Source organism: Pseudopipra pipra, chromosome 2 (genome assembly GCF_036250125.1).
Source record: "Pseudopipra pipra isolate bDixPip1 chromosome 2, bDixPip1.hap1, whole genome shotgun sequence".
NCBI classification, from domain to species: Eukaryota; Metazoa; Chordata; class Aves; order Passeriformes; family Pipridae; genus Pseudopipra; species Pseudopipra pipra.
In genome coordinates, this window is record NC_087550.1 from 95127490 (window position 1) to 95150024 (window position 22535).

At 37.2% G+C, this 22535-nt stretch overlaps 1 protein-coding gene across 5 annotated transcripts in view; it reads right to left on the reverse strand.

Moving 5' to 3' along the window:
* Positions 1-22535, reverse strand: part of MYO16 (myosin XVI) — a 375232-nt gene that overhangs the window by 58831 nt on the left and 293866 nt on the right. For all 5 annotated transcript variants that reach the window (XM_064646535.1, XM_064646539.1, XM_064646537.1 and 2 more), the window contains 2 exons: positions 16068-16167; positions 3008-3104 (listed from right to left, as the gene is read on the reverse strand). In XM_064646535.1, the coding sequence (XP_064502605.1) occupies positions 3008-3104; positions 16068-16167 (197 nt within the window). The remainder of the gene's footprint in view (positions 1-3007; positions 3105-16067; positions 16168-22535) is intronic.

Below are 22535 nucleotides of genomic sequence, written 5' to 3' on the forward strand. Positions count from 1 at the left end.
TCTACGTTCTTGTTTAGATACTAAAAATAAGATTTTTTTAGAGATGCTCAGTGTCCAGCTGATGAGATAAAAGAAAGGTTAATGCTAACATACTAATACTGGTTCTATACAAAGTTCACTGGGTTTGAAAGTATTCAAGTTTAGGTACTTTGAAATAATTTATAATAGGAAGTTTTGAAGGTTTACACTTTTATAATCACAACCACCCATGCCATTTTCAATTCCTTTACTCATGTTCCATAAAATCTGACTTCTTTAAACCCTGAAACAGTAATGCACTTACCCAATTTAGTTGAAAAGGAAATTAATAGAACAGTTATTTGTTGAGAATTTTATGAGAGTATTCACACTGGATATACATGTGATTCTGAATCCAAATGTTGCTGTTGTGAAAGAATGAATATATGCATAGAATATTATCAGAGTTCACTACTCACAAACACAAAAATTTCAAAAGAGCTTAATTAAAAAAAATTTTCTTTTTCCTAAATTATTCTCTTTAAACTTATCTGCTGCAGAGTAGATAGAGTATTTGACTTTGGAAGAAAGTCTCTATTTTGAAGTAACAGGGCTCTGTGTGTATGTTTTCTTTTACCACCAAGGTTGGTTAGGATAAAGAAATACAGAGATCAGTCCTCTGGTAGAATGGTCAGCAGGCATAAATGAGTGGTTTAGAACAGCCTGCTAAAATAGCCTAGTAAAATCAGATCCAGTAGAGATAGTTCTAATATTTAGACACTGTATAGCTACTCTAAATTATGCACTTTCATCAAAATCAAGATGTTTTGAAAAAACACTCAACAAAGCTTTGTCAGGAAGGGTTTGCAGACAGACATCCCACTTTTGCACACATTTCCAGGTTTTTCATTAAAAGATGGACATGTCTCCACATTTCCTTCCCTATGAGAACATTTGAAAGATTTTTGTCATCAATACGGAAAAACCCCACAATTTTATAACCTAAAAAACTGCTGTGAAACGAAATTGTCATCTCCTAGACCTTTACTGCTCAGTTTCATCTACTACTGTATGGGTACTGGGTACTATGATTGTCTTCTGAACTTGCTCCTCATTTATGTAGATCTAAATGAATTCTCACTTATGCAAATTAAAATAATTGAGGTTAGCACCCACAGGGCAGAAAAATATCTACTTCTTTAGAGTTCATCTAAGGATAAGGATTAGAATAATCAAAATTCAAGTAGACCATGAATTTGGGTTATGAGAGAAATGAATTAACTATTGTGTACACGATGTATTAAAGTTAATTCCTCATCTACATGAATTCTAATGGAAGAACTTCAACATGACTGACTTTCCTACAGGTACAATTTTCACAGTGATTCAGGTCAAAATGTACCGTACGTAGTTCTCATAACTGTGAAAAAATATGAAAAAGTCTCTAAACTCACAGATCCATTTTTAAATAAAAAGTGTTTCTACACATACTTTCACTTTAGTTTGACCCCTTTCTTTGCCTGTGTAAGATATATTTCACAAAAAAGACTTATCTGGTTTGTTTTGGTTTGTTTTTTTCCCCCAAATTTAGGGGAAGGGATTGCTAGTTAGACTGAATTAAAAAGAGTTGGAATGTGTTTGCAAAGGGCAGTTTATTTCATGAGCTAATGTCACTCCTTACTCATCCAAGTTCCTGATTTTCTCAGGTTTCCCAGATCATAAAAAGCATGCAGATGAGCCATAGCTTTGAAAAAAAAGCTTTGAACACATAATTTTGGTGAAAATGACTTTTGAAGTTACCCTAATTGAGGAGGGCTAGAAGCAAAACCGAGAAAAATATTTTGTAAGGAGCCAAAAAGACCTATTATCTTCATTCTTCAGGCAGGGTTTGGCAGTCTGTTCTCTTACCTCTGCAAAACATCAACATATCTGAGGATGTTTTAAATTTTGGTGTAGGGTTATATTGAAGCACTCTGCTTGCAAATTTGACACTGAAAGGTAAATATCTCCCTTCTTTGATAAGTCAGCACGAGAAGGGAAAGAGGACAAACCATTATTGCTTTTCAAAATGCACAGATACAACAGGGTAATTTGCATTAAAAAATCAGGCCCAAGTTATAAACTCAGCTGAACTGTGGCCTCTGTTACCTGTCATTCTTCACATTCGTTCCTGAACTATTTTTATTTCACTTCCTTCAGGTTTTCTCTTTGTTTCCTCTTTTTCACTACATGCTCACAGTGAAGAACAGAGAGTTAAAATGAAAGGAGTTTATATTTCTTAAGTCTGCAATATTATATAACTGACAAAACCCCCCCATGAGAAAAGACTCTGTCTTTTAAATTCCTTTAAATAGGTGAAAATGGGAACTGTAGCACACATCAATCAATTAGATAAATAACGAATTGTGTGAAGGAGCTTCTTCAAACAAAGCAATATTCACATTTTCAGCAGTTATTTGAGATTTTAATAGGAAATGGAACATAAGTAAGTGGAAATCAGGAGGCAGTTGATAGCACCTCCTTTTAAAAACCTGCCAAAAAATGGCAGTGAGACCTTAGTAAAAATGCAGTATAAAAGGGAAAAAATGCCCAAACATAAAAAAACCTAGCAGTCAAATATAAAAGCTGCAAGAAAAGGGGAAAAATAAAGACAATTAAACATACTAAATTATTAGCTTTGTATTTACTGTCAATATATTTGAAAATATTGCAATTTCCTGTCATGGTAACAATATTTGACTTGCAATGAGAAGTTAAAGGTGATATTAATGCCTTGAAAAAGCACTGAGCATACTTTAAACAGAACCTCTAAGTTTAAATTACAGTCAACAGTTTGTCATAAAACTATGTTTGACAGACAGAAAGTGTAAGCATCACCAATGTTAATATCATCTCAAAAAATCTGTATAAGTAGTTAGCTGGAAATATGTCTGTAGGCAAATGCATAAAATACAGCAGCTATTCAAGGGGGAGAAAATCTTTCTGTTGCACAACATTCTGCTCAGTGTACAAAGTGACACCTCAGAAATACTTGTTCTGTAATCGTTACCTTTTTGGCAGGTTATAATTTTCTTCTGAAGCTGAAGACACAAATCGTGGAGATGGTCAGCTTGCCAGTACTTAAGAAACACTTTTCGGACTCCTATCTAGAATAGAAGCAGCAGGGAAATCTTTATCATCAATAAAAAAGGCAGCATCGCTTGGCTGAATAAAAGAAAGGATGTATTTGGAAAGGATGGGCAAGCTGTCAGACATATAGTTCCACTTGAGTTCCAAAAGCATCCAGAACAAATACTACAATCTTTAAGTTAAATATAGGTTGGGGAAAAATAAAGCATTCTGAATCTAATTATGCTAATGAGTTAGAGAACATAATACAAAATAAAGTTTAGCCTTTATAAAGTTGAGGGGTGTGTGAATGGAGAAAGGTGACAAGACAAACCCACGTGGAGCAGGAAATGGTAACAGCTGCCATTTGGGGAACAGGAAGAATTATTGGAAGTTGAAGGATGGGAGAAACTCACTGTCATTAGTCACAATGTTTCCTAATGTCCAGTAAAATTACTAATCCTAGTTCCCAGCCTTGCCTGCTGAAGCTGTGCTGTGGGTCTCCTTTTAGTATCAAGGCTAAGCAGTCAGAAGGATTCATTTGTGAAATATAATCTCCCAAGTATTGATTGCGTGTATGATCGTACTCTGGGGTTGTGTAGTAGCTTGGTTTAATTCATCTAGTTCTTGAAAGAACAATCATTAGATGTGAAAGAACAATCATCAGATGCTCTTGCCCTCTTACAGACAAGTTTAGCTAGTTAGATCAAGAGAAAACACTTTTGATACCTTTTGAACACACTGAAACAATACTTTAAAATTCTTTTCTGTATCATCCTCAAAAGCATTCCTTTCTAATAGTCTTAAAAAAATCAAAATCACCTACAAATCTAGAAAATCTAAAACCAGCAAGTAACTGGAAAAAAAAAAGATAAACAATAAAACCATTTTCTTCTCAGAAATTCTGTAGAAGAAACTTTCCTTCAAATCTTAGAAATAAAAGGACCAATAACAGAGAAATGTGCTACCCAGTGAAGATTCTAGCTTCTGCCTAACTATTACTTTTGTATGGCTAATAGGCATACTGATTAATTAATATGAATCTAGTTGAAATAGCAGAAATTCATTCCAACTTTGCTTGTTTTCACCTCTCAAGATCACTGAACCATCCTGTTTTGTTTTTCAGTTTAGATCTGGGAGACAGGCATCAGCAGACTTATTGGCACAGCTTTTCAAATAATTGTTTTTAATCTAAACACTGTCACATGTATATCCTGATAGTGTTGAACTACAGAAAGCCAGGACATATATATAACGTCTAAACTCCACTAACAAAATTCAGAAATGATTGGGGCACATTTTTGTCCCTTGGCTTCCCCTCTCTCTACTCCAGAGAGAAATCATTTTGAATCAAAGGTTTAAAGAAGTCTGTAATTTTGAAGTTTGAGCTGATAGACAATGATAGTGCAACTGTTAGCCTTTTAGTTAAAATCAGATGCGCTCAAATGGAAAAACTGGAATGATTTCTCAATTTTTTTTCTGTTAGCATCTCTTTTCCCAATACGATAGTCCCGTTTGAATTATAGCAAAGTGTGTGGAGGCAAGGAGATAAAACCCCACATTTTACTTGTGTTGTCATCATAACAACTCAAAAATAGGGAATAGGCTTCCTTTGCATGGTGGAAAATGCCTGGAACAGCTATTTTAGAAAACTGTGCAGCTACAAAAATCATAGAATCATAGAACAGTCTGGGCTGGAGGAGACCTTAAAGATCATCTAGTTCCAAGCCCTCTGCTATGGGCTGGGACACACAGTAGTTTAACTTAGGTATCCCAGAGTCACTTCTCTATTCAGACTATCTATTCTGAAATAAACATTGTGTTTGTAAATTGGAGTTATTATTCCAGAACAATATTAATTTTCCTAGATCCTGCTTCTGTGTAGCTACAATGGTAGATACCCTAGTAAAATGATGTCCTCATATTTATTTAATAGATTATCTTAGGTCATGCCTTCCAATTTTTAACTCATGTTCGTGTGAGGCAATCTCAAGGAGATCCAATTGTGCTCTCATTCTCTGCTCTTAGAGACATACTCTCATCCTCATTTTCTTGACCGGTGACTTCCAAAAAAAGTTTTACTTTTTTTCCTGTGCTTTCAAAATTCTCTATTTGCCTGGTTATCTTAGCACTCTGACCTCCTATTACATCTACTCTGGAATCTGCTTCTTTCCCATGCCATGCTAAATTTCCTTGGGAATCTTTCCCTTTGTCCCCCTATTTATCAAAAAACTCTAAGAAACAGTGCTCAACCACTTTCTTCTCCAGTTTAAATTTGCTTCTTTTACAAATCTAATCTTGTATCATGAACAAGAAACTTTTCATGTTTTCCTAGCAAACAATTTAATTTTTCTCCTGACTTCCCAGAAAGTATTCTACTTTTGTGCCTTCAACTTTCTTCCAGGACACTGTGACTTTTCCCATTACACATACTCTGTCACTAAACCCTTTGAATTGTGTAAGAACTGCTCATCAAACAATTATTTTTCCATCCATCTTGATAAACCACATATAGACCTTGACTTCTTACTAGCTTTGACTACTAGTCTTCATCTTCTTGCATAAATCCAGAATTCTTCTGTAAGAATACCTGAATTACTATTCATATGGGTAACTGATATTATCATGTGGTTATTATAAATACTATTTTTATCTGAGCAGCTCTCAGACAACCAAAGCCTGGACACAAATACTTAATAAAATTATATTCCTCTAGTCTGATTACATTTTCTTTTTATACTCGATTTTTCCTTTCCACAAACCCTTCACATCACATAGGAGTCTTTTTTTTTTTCACCTCTGTCTCTGGCCTATGCCAAATCAGCCATTTTTTCCTCATTTCTGCCCTTTACCCTTCATTACTCGCATGCTTGCTTCTCCCCTTACTAGAGTAATATTATAGTACTCTGACAGTAGAAAAGGGGATCAAAAATTGCATTTTCAAACCTTAAAAAAGCCCTGATTACTAGCAATGCCCATGGCAAAATTAACAACCCCATTCTCAGTCAGTATCATGATTGACACACAACTAAAACATTTAGTTGCAATTTATTTTGCACTGTGCAGTCACAAAATCACAGTCAAGACAATTGCTGAAGCTTATGGTCAGTTTAGATACAAGTGTTTGGCATCGCAGAGTCATAAAGCTACATGCAAAGGGGCATGCAAAGCATTACTGCTCTTTTCTTTCATCCCACACCCTATGAACAATATAAATGGAGTTACTGCAGCATCACTTATGCTATGAACTTCATTAGTAGGAGCCGGCTACAATTTTTAAGTGAATGAAGAAATACAAAATGTCAATACAAATCCATTTTTACATTCAGATAAAAGCTATTTATAGATTTTACATCATTTGCCAGGTCTACAGAGAGCAGAGCTCTAGACAGAAGCATGTATAGCAGAAGCCCCTATAACACATTTGGTTATGTTAGTAGTGCTGGAGATCTGTGTTGCTTAGTCTTTGAGCTAAATCTGATACTCTCTAAAGCTGACCGAGAACAAGCTAGTCTCACTGCCCTCTGTACAGTTCTGGTGTTCAGTGAAAGCAATAATGCTGAAAAACGTTGGAATTTCACATGTCACATATCAAAACAGTTTTTGAGACTGCCACCTGTCTTCATTCTGGTCTTTAATCACAAAATGTTTTCTGCTTGCCTAGGGAAAAAAGGTACAAATATTCTTCCACCAAATCACTCATTTTTCAATACTTTCTGGACGACAGAGTGCTCTCCTCTGAGACTGAAATTTTAATGTCATTCAGACTCCTGTAAAAGTAAACCATCTGTGAATTACAGTCATAGTTATTTTAATTAGAAAAGCATTAGGGTTTTAAATGTTATTTTTCAAAATGACACATTTTTTAAAGATTAAGTAAAATTGTCATTGATGACTACCAAAGCTTCAATTACTGCTACAGGCGTCCTTTTTTTTTTTTCCTGGAAGGAAGGAGAAAGAATGGGAGGGAGCTGTTCTTTCTTCTTTTTCTTTTCTTTTTTTTTTTTTGTCTTTAATTTTACAGAAAAGGTGTAGGATGCAGAAGTACAGACATTCAAAACTATGGAATGGATGCTGAGATGGTGTGTAGGTGGCATGGAGGCAGTATTAGCTCATACTTAATAGGTGTCAAGGGAATCTGTAAAGCTGTTCTTTAGTTTAAAAAAGGCAGTTTGTGGGAGTGCTGTGTGTTTCTGGCAGTACTTTCAAAATAGCTACCTACAAAAGACAGAGAACTATAATCTAATGATATTTTACACAATGACACACATTTTCAGAGTGCATTAATGAAATGTAGAAAAAAGCCTTAAAACTATTGTAAAATGTGTCTTCTTGCAGTGTACATGTCTGCAAAAATATAACGACAAACACATTTACAGGGCACTGCTCTTTAAGGACTGAAATGTTATTTTTAAAGGCTGACTCTCTCTGCTCTATTTGTTAGCTTTTCTTCATATGTTTCAAGAGTCCTCTTTGGTCTCTGCAGTCTAGTGACCTTGCACTGTGGTACATACTGAAAAACCCTACATTTTAGCATAGATTATATATGGCCTTAACATAAAGTATATGAGTAGTTCAGTATTCATGCAAATGACACCAGGTGTTTATGTAAGCCCTTGTCAGGACCTGGACTTTAGGGAGAAAAACTGTCATTTAGCTCTTCGGAAAAGGGCCAAAAAAATGGTCATTCCTTTTCCAAAAACTGTACAAACATCACAGTTCATCACACATGTGAGGCAACAAGAAGAACTGCCTCACAGGAAAGGAAGTGATCAGGAAATATAACATGCATGTAAGAGACACTCAGTGGAGGAAACCTGAGCCCAGTTTTATCTCATGGGATATTGGTATTTACTGGACCTATCATTCCAGTTTTCAAAATTCTAGAAGTAGACATAGCACCAAAATGTGGTGGTATAACCTCCTCCTCAGGCCTGCTCTACGATCTCATTCCTAACTTAAGCCTACCCACTCATTCATGATACAAAAGAAACCATATGAAAGCCTCTTTTGGCATGATCTGAGAAATACAGGTAATAGGCACCAGGGACAGCAATGGCACAGGAAGTAAACCCTGAGGTGGAGACTGGAAAACCAATCCCAAATAAGGGATGAAGACTGGGACCAAATATGAAGCAAAGTATCTATAAAAGTAAAAATAAATAAAGTGAAGAAAACAAGATAAAATTGTCAAGAGAGATAGAAGGGTGGGGGGAGAGGGAGATAGAAAAGGGAGGAGACATGGAATCCAGATTTGAGCTGCAAAAGATATCATAAAGAAAATAGTTAGCAAGACTAGTAATGATAAGCAAAACCTGAAAGGTGGATGGAGAGAGGGAAGAATATATTCTAGAGGGGAAAAAATAGAAAAAGGAGCAAAAATTGAGCTTTGTGTTAAAAAAATGAGAGCCTGTGAGCATTCTGAGGTCATAGTGAACCATCCATCCTATTCTCTGGCTGAGGGAATAGGATGGACTTGTGTGGCACAAAGCCACTGAAAAAGCTTGTGTGCGGTGGCTGATCCAGGTCAGTCTTTTGGTAGTACTGGTGAGGTCCAAACTCACTGTCTGGTGATTTCTGCTACTCATAAAATATTTCCAATATATAATGGAGTGATACAATGAAACAAAAATATATGGGACAATATAATTTTACTGACATAATTCGAAGTATGAAGGAAAAATAGACACTGGTATTTCAATAATTTACTGTTAGTCAGGAAATCCCTTTAGGATTTCTTTTAATTGCCTAAAAAAGCAAAAAAAGACTTTTAAAGTAAGATATTCAAAACAAACAGGAAATTGACTCCCAGCACAGTTAAAATTACTAAATGACAAATGAATGAACTGGTGTACAATTTATGAGCACTAAAGTTTTCCTACTTGAGAAAAAAAAAAGAGGAAAGAATCCCTTATATATGAGATTGCTTGGAAAGTACTCTAGTAATTCAGCATATCAGGTACCAAATAATTCATATAGCGTGACCACTTTAATTTTAAGCCAAAATAAACAGTTCTGTTTAAAAAATAACTTAAAAGACTCTCTTAACTAAGCATAAAATTTGCATACGTGTGATTTCATATACTTCTACTCATTTCTCCAATTTAATCATATGCCACTTATGTTCTACATTCTGCTATTTAATCTCAAATATAGTTTTCCCAAAAAGGACTCCACTATGCTAATATTGTATATTAATACATTGCAATTGAAAAAAATGAAAGACAGCTTTATTAATAAATGAAACACCCATAGATCAGTAGTGAAATATGGTTGTCTCATTAACTTGTAAGAACTGTGGATCAGACTTTGTTTTCTCTCTGCAATTCTAGAAGTGCTAGAAGAATTTAAAATCTCTGGATGGACTTCTGGGATTTGTCTTTATTGAGGGTTTATTCTCTGCTTTAACATTCTTCTTGACTGGAAGTTTAATAATACAGCTCCACACTGGCAAGGATCCTTTCTCCAGAAACACTGCAGGTTCCTGAAGAAACTTCAGCAGTGTCTGTAGTTGTAAAAATGTGAACTGGCACTAATATCTCATGCAACTACCTGATGCTGATTTGGAGCTTCATAAAAACATTCTGGCTAACTCTCCTGTACTGCTTATTTCATACCTGATGAATCTTTGGATCACCCCACTGAAAACTTAAGACTTGTCTTACTCTTTGCAAAGTGAGTGATCTCTTGTGCTCAGAATTCAAGGCTACTGATAGGAAGGAATCATTGTGGGTTAGAAGAGGCAGGCTAAAAATTGGAAGACAAAACTTTTATTTAAGGATTGCTATCTTTTAACCAGACAAGCATTTCTAGAAATCAAAGGCTGAAAGATTCACTTTGAGTGAAGTCTGACCTTTGCAGTGCTTGTATTTAACAGCTGTGCTGGATAGCAAGAGCAAATTAAATCGATGCTTTGTTTTTCTTCTGGTATGGTACAAGTTGTTTGCATTTCAGCAAGTTCCATCTGAAGTAACTGAGAAGGGTTAATTGTAGACTACTGACCTTAGCTAAACAAAATGTAGAGCTCCAAGTTTTGATGAGAAAGCTCAGTAAGCTTTGAGCTAACTCTTTTTTATTGAATTTATATTTGCAAGCTTAACAGTGTGAGGAATGATAATCCAAACAAATGAAAGTTTCCTTATGTCAGTAGAAAGAGCCAAGGACTGTTTGTGCTCTGTACTTCTCCCAAAGCATGAAAATGTTTGCAAGTTAAGTCATGCTATTGGGATGGTAGGTTTTGCTTAGCTAATGCATCACTGCATGACAATAAATGAACACAACACTGAAAATGTGGATTTCCTAATATAAAGACCTTCAGATGTTCTGGGGGGCAGGAGATTCTTCTGCTTTACATGAACCAGCCAGTACTTCCACTCAATTTAACTCTTAAGTTACTAAATATCATCTGGCTCCTTCTAACATTAACAGCAAAACTCTCACTGACTTCACCACTGACTTTCACTCTGCCTGGTGTAGGAATGGTTTGTCTTGATTTAGAATCTGATTTTTTCTTACATTGGATGTGCTTAGAAGTCACAGCAAGTAGCCAAGCTTGTGATCAAGTATATGTTTAAGCTGAAAGAATACCCTGTCTAGGCTGCACAGAGAGTCAGGATGCAAAAACTGCCTTTCATTAGTAGCTTTGCACTTTCATAATTCCAGTAGTTAAGCTAACTGCATGACTGAAACTGCATGTAATGTCAGCTTCAATGAAACAGCTATTTTATTGTCCCAGTTTAGTTACCTCCAGTGCAGCTTACCCAAGGAACAGCAACATTTCATAAAGCTATCAACACTTCCATCCCTACGTAATGCAAGATAAACTGGCAGGGAAAAAGACCAGCCTGGCTTAATAGGCAGTTCTCGTTGGAACTCAGGGGAAAAAAAGAGAGTTTATGATCTTTGGAAGAAGGGGCAGGCAACTCAGGAAGAGTACACGATAGTTGCTAGGTCATGTAGAGAGAAAATTAGAAAGGCAAAAGCTCAGCTAGAATTCAATCTGGCCATGCTGGGAAAGATAAAAAAATTGTTTCTATAAATACATTAACAACAAAAAGAGGGCCAAGGAAAATCTCCATCCTTTATTGGATGCGAAGAGAAAAAGGCTGAGGTACTTAATGCCTTCTTTACCTCAGTCTTCAACAGAATAACCAGTTATCTTCAGGGCAATCAGCCCTCCGAGCTGGTAGACAGGACCAGCAAACAGAATGGACCCCCTGTAATCCAGGAGGAAGCAGCTAGTGACCTGCTGAGCCACTCAGATGCTCACAAGTCTATGGGACCAGAGGGGATCCATCCTAGAGTGATGAGGGAGCTGGCAGAAGAGCTCAGTGAGCTGTTCTCCATCACTTATCAACAGTCCCAGTTAACCAGGAAGGTCCCAGATGACTGGAGGTTGGCCAATGTGATGCTCATGCACAGGAAGGGCTGGAAGGAGGATCTGGGGAACTACAGGACTGTCAGCTTGACCTTGGTGCCAGGAAAGGTTATGGAACAGATCATCTTGAGTGCCATCATGCAGCACATATAGGACAATCAGGGGATCAGCCAGCCTGGGTTTAGGAAAGGCAGGCTCTGCTTGACTAACCTCATAAAAGGTGACCCACTTTTATGACCAGATGATCCACCTAGTGGATGACGGAGGGGCTGTTGTCTACCTGGACTTCAGTAAAGTCTTTGCTACTGTCTCCCACAGCATTATCCTGGAAAAGCTGGAAGCCAATTGCCTGGAGAGGTGCACTCTTTGCTGGGTTAAAAACTGGTTGGATGGCGGGGCCCAGAGAGTGGTGGTGAATGTGGCTGGTGCCACATCCAGTTGGCAGCTGGTCACTAGTGGGGTTCCCCAAGGCTCAGTACTGGGGTCAGTCCTGTTTAATATCTTTTGGATTGAGTCACCCTCAGTAAGTTTGCAGATGACAAGTTGGGTGGGAGTATTGGTCTGCTGGAGAGCAGGAAGGTTCTGCAGAGGGATATGGACAGGCTGGATCCATGGGCTGGGGTCAGTCGGATAAGGTTCAATTAGGCCAAGTGTTAGACCATACTTGGATCACAACAATCCCATGCAGTGCTCCTGACTGAGGGCAGAGTGGATGGAAAGCAGCCCAGAGGAAAAGGACCTTGGGGTGCTGTTTGACAGCTGGCTGAACATGAGCCCAGGTGGCCAAGAAGGCCAATGGCATCTGGCTTGTATCAGAAATGATGCTTCCAGATGGACCAGAGAAGTGATTGTCCCTCTGTACTTGGCACTGGTGAGGCTGTAGCTTGAGTGCTGTGTCCATTTCTGGGCCCCTCACTTCAAGAAAGATATTGAGGTGCTGGAGTGAGCCCAGAGAAGGGCAACTGAGCTGGTGAATGGGCTGGAGCACAAGTCCTGTGAGGAGCAGCCGAGGGAGCTGTGGTTGTTCAGCCTAGAGAAAAGGAGGCTGAGGAGAGGCTTTATCACTCTCTACAACTACCTGAAAGGAGGCTGTGGCAATGTGGGGCTTGGCCTACTCTCCCAGGCAACTGGGATAAGAGAAGAGGAAACAGCCTCAAGTTGCATCAGGGGAGGTTCAGGTTGGACATAAGGAAGAATTTTTTCACTGAAACAGTGGCTAAGAATTGGAAAGGGCTGCCCAGGCATGTGGTGGAGTCATCGTGCCTGGAAGTGTTCAAGAAACATTTGACATGGCACTTCGCTATGGTCCAGTTGACGTGGTGGTGTTCAGTCAAAAGCTGGACTCAGTGATCCTGGAGATCTTTTCCAACCTTAATGGTTCTATGATAATAAATACTTTAATCTAACACAGAAGCTGCTGAATCAAGCACCAGATGTTGGCTAGATGATAGTGTTTGCTCTTATGCTCTGCTAAATGGTAGAAAATAAACCAAAATTGGACTCTGGTATTGGATCTTCTGCACTTTTTCTCCATTTCTAAACAGACTGCACTATTTATAAGAGAAGAAAGAACTTGTTCTGTGAATAGGGTCTAGGGTTTGTTGTTTTGTTGGTTAATAAAACACTCTCCAAACACAACTTATATAAGAAGGAAAAGATAAATTGTCAAGCAGGAAATAAATACAAAGAGATCATTTTCTTTACTCATTTTCAGCCTTTTACTTCAGAACACTTTCCCCACCCCCAGGTTAATATTACCTTTCTCAAAATGGGATGGTGAGGTACATTATCAGAAGGAAGTTAAAAGTATCATCCAGATTCACTCAGCTAAGAAGTCCAGCTCCTTCTTTTTCCCCCTCTGCAGGGGAGTTTATTGACAAACTCATCTGATGATGACATATAAGCTGGAGTTTGATTTCAGATGTGTTTTACTTTCTCCTAAACATCATCATCTTTGATGAGGCTATTTTTGCTACTTTTTGGTCCATTTATCAACCTAAATTTGCAACAGCTCTTCAGGGAATTGCAGGTAACAGTGTTGGGGAAGACACTTTTTGATTTATTCATGAACCCCTGCAACAAATAGATTTTCAGTTCCAGCAGTGACTCATTTGAAGTAGTTACTGATGGCAACAGTGGCTGAATAAACTGGTTATATGTATAACCCTCTGCTGCTGGGATGATTTTTAGTGATGCATGCCTTTATTCTGACTTTGCTAACTGACATAATCCTTGCTTCCTACTTTTTTCCTTCCCTTTCCTCCTTCCTCCCTCTCTGTTTTAAATTTTTTCTTCTTTTTTTTCAGAGTCCTCTGCTGTAAAAGCATAGAGGAAAGCACTCACGACAACTGCAGATTGTATAAGCTTCCTCATCTAGATTGTTATTTAAAGTTCAATTTTTATGATTAGTCAAATGAATCAAAAAGATAATTGAGAGAGACATTATGTGACACAGACATTAGTCACTATTGCTGATAGTTGGGTATATGGTTTTGTATCAGCTATACAAAATATGTTGGTATCAAGCTCGTATTCACTGGGCATTTAAGAAATTGGACTTGAGTGAATTTTCTCCTAAAATTTTCTTCTATGATTTTCATCTTTCCGCTTGTTTGTCACAGCTCTCTGTGGCTTCAAAAAGGTGTACAGAGAAGGTCACCCATTTTTTCAGACCTTGTTCTTTTCAACTTTGTTGCCATGTGCATGAGTGACAATTGTACAACTCTCACCCCCAAACCCTCTTATTCCATGTAAGTTATTAATGTCTCGGAAGAGTTTTGTTCCTTTCTGGTTTGAAGGACAATGTATTATGCACTGCTGTAGTTTTGCCCACCTGACTTTTCCTGGTGTTAATGAGATTCTGGAGTCAGAACCTCTAAAATCTTTTTGAGATCACAAGCTTCAGTCCTCTGCATGATGGAGGGATTCTGTTTTGGAATTTCCTTTTAACATTTTTGTCTTTCAAGGTTTCAGGCTTGTTTTCAAATGCCAATCACTATAGAATCACTAGTTTTGAGCTCCAGGCTTTCACTGATGGCCAATTGTTTTTTTTGTGCTGTAATACTGGTTCTTGGCTCCAGGGGAAATAAACTCCATAGGCATCCTGCTTTCTGTTTCGTGACTGGAGAATACTATGCAATTACTGTTACACAGCCTTTGCCCAATGTCAAGCTTGTAGCCTCACACAAGTTCTGAAGGTGAGTGGTACTCTGATCTCCAGGTACTTGTAAGGGAAAGTACAATTTCTAGATGTTAATCGGTTTTTGCATAGGAAACCTTACATCAAGGATGCAGAACACAGACCAGAGCTGACTTAATAAACCTGGGTAAGGAAAGCAAGTCTGGTTTCATATTGTTATCTTTTTCAGGGTCCATCCTTTTGGTCTTTGCTATTGAGGGAGTCGGGCTACATGTGTCCAATACTTCCTTTAGTGACTAAAATGGGACCTTAACAGTATTTTGATCAAAGAAAAAATTTCTTATGTGCCTCAGTGCAGGTGATAATGCATGTGTGCTCCCAGCCTAGTGTGCGGTTACTTTTGTTCCTGTTATTATTAAGGAATCTGGGCTGCTGAAAAAGACCTATAGTACACAGTCTGACATAGTCCTTGTCCTTCATAAGCAGTTGCAGAAACTTTTTCCAGGCATCTTAATACTTAGAGGTCATAAATGAATTAGAAGATCCCATCCTTTAAACCAAAGAAGCCTATAGGAGTGCCCTAACATCTGCCTAGTCCTTAAACTTTATACTTGTCCCTGAAAGTGGTCTGGATGCTCTCTTGTGTAATAGATTTCAGTTCTCCTGGCTGGAAACAAGCCCAAATCTGAGGCTTACACCACCTGGAGAAATGGTCTACATAGTAAGCCACAGAAGCTTCATCTCTGTACAATAACTTCCATACTGTGCAAGGAAATTTTCTTTAGAAAGTGCATATGTTAAAGAAATGAGTCCCGCTCAATTACAAAGCTACCCAAAGGAGATGACTGGGTACTCCAGACAAATGGAGATATCCACCTTGCAATGTTCATGTTGGTGAGAATTAAGTAGGATATAAATCAAGTAAGGAGACAAGATAGGAAGTTGAGTTGAGAGTTTCCTGTTCAGTGTTTGGTGCTTTTTCTTCTTTTTTAACTTTACTTGATGTACAGCAACCCTAGGTACTCTGGTATTTCTGTGGATCAGCAAGTTGGCACCTACAAAGGTATTGGCTAGATGGGAAATCCTAATTAGTTGTTTTGGGTCTCCCCTATTATGACAGTATAGCATTTAGCATAGGATTGTAAAGAAAGAAAACATGTAGGGTTTTTCGTAATTCAGGAACCATTCAACTGCTAAAATGTATATACCAAATACCTTCCAAAGTCTGGATACAAATTTATACGGTGTACTATGCTTAATTGAAAGCTTTTCCTTCCCACAAGAATACACTGATTTTTTTGGCACAATGATCACAGCTATTCATATTCTAGAAAATTCAAAAAATCAGTTTGATAATATACCAAAGCATACACTAAATGTCAAAAGAATATACTGCTGCAAAGGATCTGGTGGCTTGCCACAATGGGAATGACTCAGTTAGTTTGTTTAAAGAATGATATTTTAATTGCTTTGTAGATCACAAACCTGCCAGCCTTGTAATTTACACTGCTGAAGAACAAGACGACATCTCTCCTTGGCAGACAACTTCTTCTCTCCTGCTGCTGTATCAGCCAAATCTTTATACCTAGAAAAATGAGCAGAAGTAGAGTTACTCTAATGTTGGCCTGGCTGACATTTTTGCAGAAATTGTCAGTTCTCCTTTGACTCTCAAATCTTAATATCCAAACTGGAAGCTTGGGATTCTGATAAAGGTGAAGAAAACAAGAAGGCAAATCACTTTAGATCTTGTATATTATTAGACATAACCTTGGATAATAAGTGTTGGGCAAGTGATGCCTAAACCCCAGATTTTCTTCCTGTCAGTTCTTTCAATGCCTCACTGAAAATTAATGCCAAAGAAATGAAAAGCCTCCGCAGCCGATACCATTGGTACTGAATTGGGTCATTGAAAAAGAGGAAAATATATTTTCAGTATGTGTTATAAGACTTATGCCTCCTAAGGAGTAATTCATAAGAAAGTGACATTGACAAAAATTATTTTCATCAGTCTGAAATAACATTTTCTTAATTTTGAACAAAAAAATCATATAGCAAAGAGACTTTAAGGAACTTGATCAGTTTACACTATTGGAAGGAAGTGCAAGAGGAGACTTGATTGCAGCATTGAGTACCTTCAAAGGCAGAAAATGCTGGATATTAAAGGGTTCTTTGATGTACCAGATAAAAGAACCAAGGAAGGAAACTTAAGTAATACAAAGTCCAATAATGTATAAAATTCAAATTTTAACTGAGGACTTATTACAACATTTACTACAACTTACTACTAAAGAAACTGATTTTATACATCTTGATGCTACATATTTTATTATATGTAATAATGTATAATTTTTATATACGTTATATATACATTTATTATACATTATATTTTATGATGAAATTTTATTAGTTAGTTCTTTAACAGCTGAATTCACCTATAGCTCTGCTGCAACCCAAAACTGTGCTGTCCCAAAACTCATATAGACCATGGCAGGCAAAGCTGCAGTGCTGGAATGACTCCAGGTACCTCAGTTGTCCCAGAAGCTGTGGCAACTTTGCAGAAACATCTGCAAGTAAACTGCTGTAGGACCAAATTTTACCTAGATTTCTAGTTTTGTTTTGTTGCACAGACCCTTGGGTATCTCAGTTCCTGCAGTCTGGAAATGTCCTCTGGGCTGGTAGCAGCCCTACTGAGGGCTCCATGGCTAAGTCTATACTAGTAAATGAAATGCAAGAGGGCCTGTTTCTCTGGCAGAGAAACCATCTGGCAAAACCCCAGCCTGGTGATTTATTTATGCACACAATATTACGTAGTCTGCTATGTTCTCTTAAACTCTGTCACCTTCCCACAGAGCGTAGCCACATCTAAGCTGCCTTCTTTGACTGGTCACTAGCCTGCCCTAGTTCCCAAATTGTTTGGAGGAATGCTGGTAAGAAGGGTCCAGAACTTCACCACAGATCCTTTCAGTTAGTCTCACAGTCCAGATTAGCAGTAGAAAACTAAGGATAACATTTTCCCAATAGCTCAACTAGCTGTATGGTCACAAAGACATTTGTTTTACAGACTTACTACAGGCTGGGGTCATCTTGTCTCCATACTTGTATCAACAGAGTTGTCTTTGAAATTGTGGAAAATCAGAGGTGCTAGAGAGACAACTGCTGGAAAGCTTAGCAACTGCTGACTGAAACAAAGATGATTCAGCATTGACTCCCAAAGCATGAAAAAGCAACTGCAAAAGCGGTCAGCCTAAAACTCCCTTACAGCAGAAACCCAAAGAAACATAATTTCTGGAACAGAGCCAAATTAAAAGGTTGAAATTCTAAGTTTGGCTCAGGTTTACTTTAGATACATGCAAATCATAGGATTCAAGCACAGCAAAACATTCCTTACAATCTATGTACTATACAGGACGCCAGACAAAAATGATCCACTGTATTCCTCCATGTTTAAAAGTCTCTTAAAATTCCACCACATTATCCATTAAAGCAAGCTCTACCTTAGGGGAAAGTAGAGCATCTTCCAAATGTATTGCTACGTTTGCAGAGGAAGTTTGTGGCAGAAACAAGTTTCTATAGTTAGCTCTTTCACTGCTACAACAACCATTAGCCCATCCTCTTTTTCTGTGTTAGACACTGAAAAGCTATGCTCCTAGCCTGAGTTAGTCACCTTGTTCTCAAACCAGTCTGTAAAGACAGGTATTTCTGTAGGGTGACTTGTTCTATGCATTCCAGATATTTTTGCTAAAATAAGAAGATATTGCCCTCTGGAGGTGCCTTCATCCACTGACCATGGATTGACTCAGAAGTCCAGACTGGATGCTTGCATTCTGCGTGACTGAGAGAAAGCTCAGCTTTATGTCTACTTGTTTGACTGAGTTACTCATCCTGCACAGTAACTAACAGAGGGACTAAGAGAACTTATTTCTCCCATCTCTCTTGTTCAAATCTACTGGTTAAGCACCTAGAATGAAAAAGTACCTTTATGCCTGGTGTTATAAATTGCTATCAATCATTTTTATCTTATATAAGGCTGCTTAAACAAAAACAACACAAAGTTTGTAACTATTTTTCAGCCACAATGGTTCCCTGATTTGATTTAATCCCATGAAATACACTTCAGCTAAATTTGGATTGGTGAGTTAGTTTTCTAGACTTTCTTAAGATTTAGTAGAATATTCTGGTGTCATATTCCCTAATGTAATATTGATGTTTACAATAGGTCAGATAACTGGGCACTGTAAGTACACCATGTCTTTCCACTGAGTAAAAAGATGCTCTTGACTCCAGCCTAGACATCTTATATTAGACAAACTGAACCTCCTTCCTAGCCGAGAAGGTAATAAAACCCAGTATTTCATGGCGTAGCCAGAACAACTCATTCACTAAGGGATCCAAAGAAAAATACAAATCAGGGAGATCTAAAGGATTAATTAAAATCAATATCTCTCCACCACCATGTTAAGACTAATGTAGTGTTGATTAGGAAATAAATGCAAGACCTCTTCTATTTACAAGTTGAGACAGGGAACAATACCATCGGTGGAGGAGCTCTCCCCAACGCCCCTCCACATGACATCAGTGTAAGAGAAGCTCCGTTTTCTCCACTTTTTTCCTTAGTACTCTCCTTGTCCTAACTTGTCATTTTCACACACCTGAACAGAAGAAAGACGTTCCACCTAGACAGGCTTGTACTGTTAGCATGTACAGACTGGCCAGGATTCTCTAGTGTTGCAGAAATGTGCTCTCACCTCTCTTCCTTTGCTTCTGAATGATGCTCTCTATCAGGGTAATTTTTGTTTGTTTGAAGTAGATATTGCTGCCAACACCTTCAGGTAGCTTGTGAATATGGAAAACACAGTTCTCTTGGGTCTTCACAGATAAGGATGTTATCTAGTAATTTTCCCCCTCACTTCCCTAAGTGCACAGCTGACAAGATCCAGCAGGCTGTTTTTCCCCAAGACAGAATATTCTGCAGTTCAGGTTATGGCACAGTAACCCACAGTAATATTCTAAGGCTCAGCATGCTATTCGATTTACACAGAGTGTGCACAAATAGGCTGTAGGGCTGTACTCCCAGTTCTGTATGCACAGCAAATCTTTAAGCATTGGAACAAACACTACTCGGTTTCAATAGCACACCAACATGATAGAAGACACTAAAGGAAAGAACACAGTAAGCACAAAGGGCAAAAAACCAAGCAGCTCCAAATCAATAGCTTAATAAAACCACATAGATGACTTTGAATTGAAGCCACAAAACTACTTTGTTTGTTGTTTTGGTTTTTTTTTTTTTTTGCTATTCTTTTTCCTAGGTCTCTCTTGCCTGGTTAAGAAAGACCCAAAATAATAAAATTAGAGGTAGCTACTGACTGCAATCCAATGTCCTCAGTAAGAGGATAGTTTCTAACACCAGAACTCAAATCTTTCCTGAAAGCAACTCCTTCTTTCCATGTCTTTATCTTGTTGATTAAAAAATAAAAGACACATATGGCTGACAGGTTTATAAGAGTTCTAAGTTATATAGTTCTAAGTTTTAAATATCCAATCACAGCTTATACAAGGAAAAATAATAACTCCTGTCAGTGTAATTCATTATGTTGTAGTTTCATTTTCTCTTTCTTTTGTTTACTACAATGTACTGTTCACCACAGTAAACTGGTATGATTTAGTGTGATCTATTAAAAAAGTAGTGAATAAAAAACAGCAATCAAAATTAAATTGTGTCCTGTATTTCTGCTAGAAGAAATTAAAAAAATGCCATCACAAAGGAGTAAAACCAGGCTGTAGTGTCTTGGTAGATTCTCTTTTTTCCGCTTTCTAAACTTCCTTTCCTCTTTCTTTGACAACCAGTCACAGATTGATGTATTGTTGATGTCTGTGAAGAATGTGAAAGAAATGGACTTTGTTTATAGAACTTGTGTTCTTATGTGCTCATAACTCAGAATTTTTAGTTTTGTTTGTTTGGATTTGGGGAGGATGGGGAGAATGGGTTAGGCAAGGTTTGTATTTGAAAAGTCTATCAAAGTGAGAGCTGAAATATCTAGAGTCTAGCTACTGTACAGAGATATCTAATTTATTTTTAAGAAGAAAAAGGATGGCTGAAAAATTTTCAGTAGAAAAGTTATAAAAGCATGAGCAGCAAAGAATGAGATGGAATTTTGATTAATGTTACCTGTATATAAAGGATACATATTTATTCATTCCACTTCCCTGTGTTATATTCTTTTTTGTCTTGAAGGAATAACCTAATTATTTCTGAAATATGAGGAACATGGGAAATTCCAGATAATTAGAAAAGGGAAATAGATTATTATAGTTTCCAAAAAAAATAAAAGTGATTCTGTCAATCTTGGTACAATATGTGACATAAATATCTCATTATACAGCATAAATATTAACAACCAAAGCAGCTATTCAAAATTTTTGAGAAGAGTAAATCTTTGTGTGCTGATAAGAAGATGATGCCTTTATAAATAACTGATTACAGCAGAGTCCATTTGGGGCTTCTTTTATAGAAGTGGAAAAATACAGTATAAGAAGACTGTAATGTTCACCTTTTTATGAAAAATTGTGCACTGAGGCTGCTTCCTACAGACTTATAGAAGTAATTCAGATTGTTGTAAAGGTGAAGATGAAATGCAATATGCCTGAAACAGTAAGTATATATAGCAATGAATCAACACTTCAAAGTATCTGTCTACCATACCAGTATTAGGTTTTTTAATATCTTAATCGATATCAAGCAACAGAGTATTAAATGGTTAGATCTGCAGACCAATAAGAATTAAGGGAGAAAATAAAATTAGAGCAATTTTGGATAGACTGCAAGCAGTTTTATTATCTCTGGATGAATCTAGCAACACAGACACTTGCTGACAGAAAGAAATCTGGAAAGTAATAATGCTAAAAGTAATCTTACAGCAAACTGACAAGGTATCGTATTTTTACAACAACATTTGTACACATGCCACTGGAAGCCAAAATGTTTTTATCTGATGAAACATATTGATTTTTTGCTTCAACAATTAAAAATTCACTTCCTACATAAAGAGGTATAGGAGAATACATAGCATGCTTTAACGTGTCTATGGAAAAAGGAAAATATATTTAGTGACAACGAATGGTACGTAACTGGGATGAAAGAGCAAAATTAAGGACTAAGAAATAGAAGTGGAAAAAAACTCAGAAAACCCTCAGAAGAAAATTTTACAGCGACTCAAATGTGTGTCAGGCACTGGACCCATGTGGAACTCAAACCAGACTTTTGAGGAAGGATCACAGCTATGAAATCCCCTGGATCAGAATACCTTTGCAGAAGAAGTGGCTATTTGGGATATTTCAATTTAGACTGAATACAAAGTAAGATAAATTTCTCATATAAAGATACTACCCTATGATAGACAACAAAGAAATGAATTGGAAGAATCTTTTTTTCCTAAATTTTATGGGTTTTTTGCATTAGGTTTTGCGACCCTTAATCTTTTCTAGACATATGAATTTTAATTTCTGGAGAGAAGAAGTAATGAAGATATGTGTGTCTTAATCCTGGAATATTTATTCATATACTTCCTGTAATTAGGCAGAGGCTTCCTCATCTCAGACAATGTGGCAGCAGAATAATAAGTAGAATATAAATTATAGTTTGGCTCCTGGGATTAGTGGATTCAACTATGCAAATAAAAAAAATGAATTCTCAACATCTGCTAAAGATTTGCATTACAATACTTTTGTACCATCCTACTTAAAGCTGATATTCCCATTTCATCTTGATAAAGCAATGTAAAACATATTTATTTTTAAAATTGGCAAAAATCACACATTAACTCAGAAATATGCTATCGTTGAGCAAACAAGGAGCTCTATTACATTTGACTCTAGCTCAGCAAATGTTTACATTTAGCTCGTGATAGGTAGGTCTCTTCCACAGCTAACTGTCTCTTCATGCTCGGGCACTCC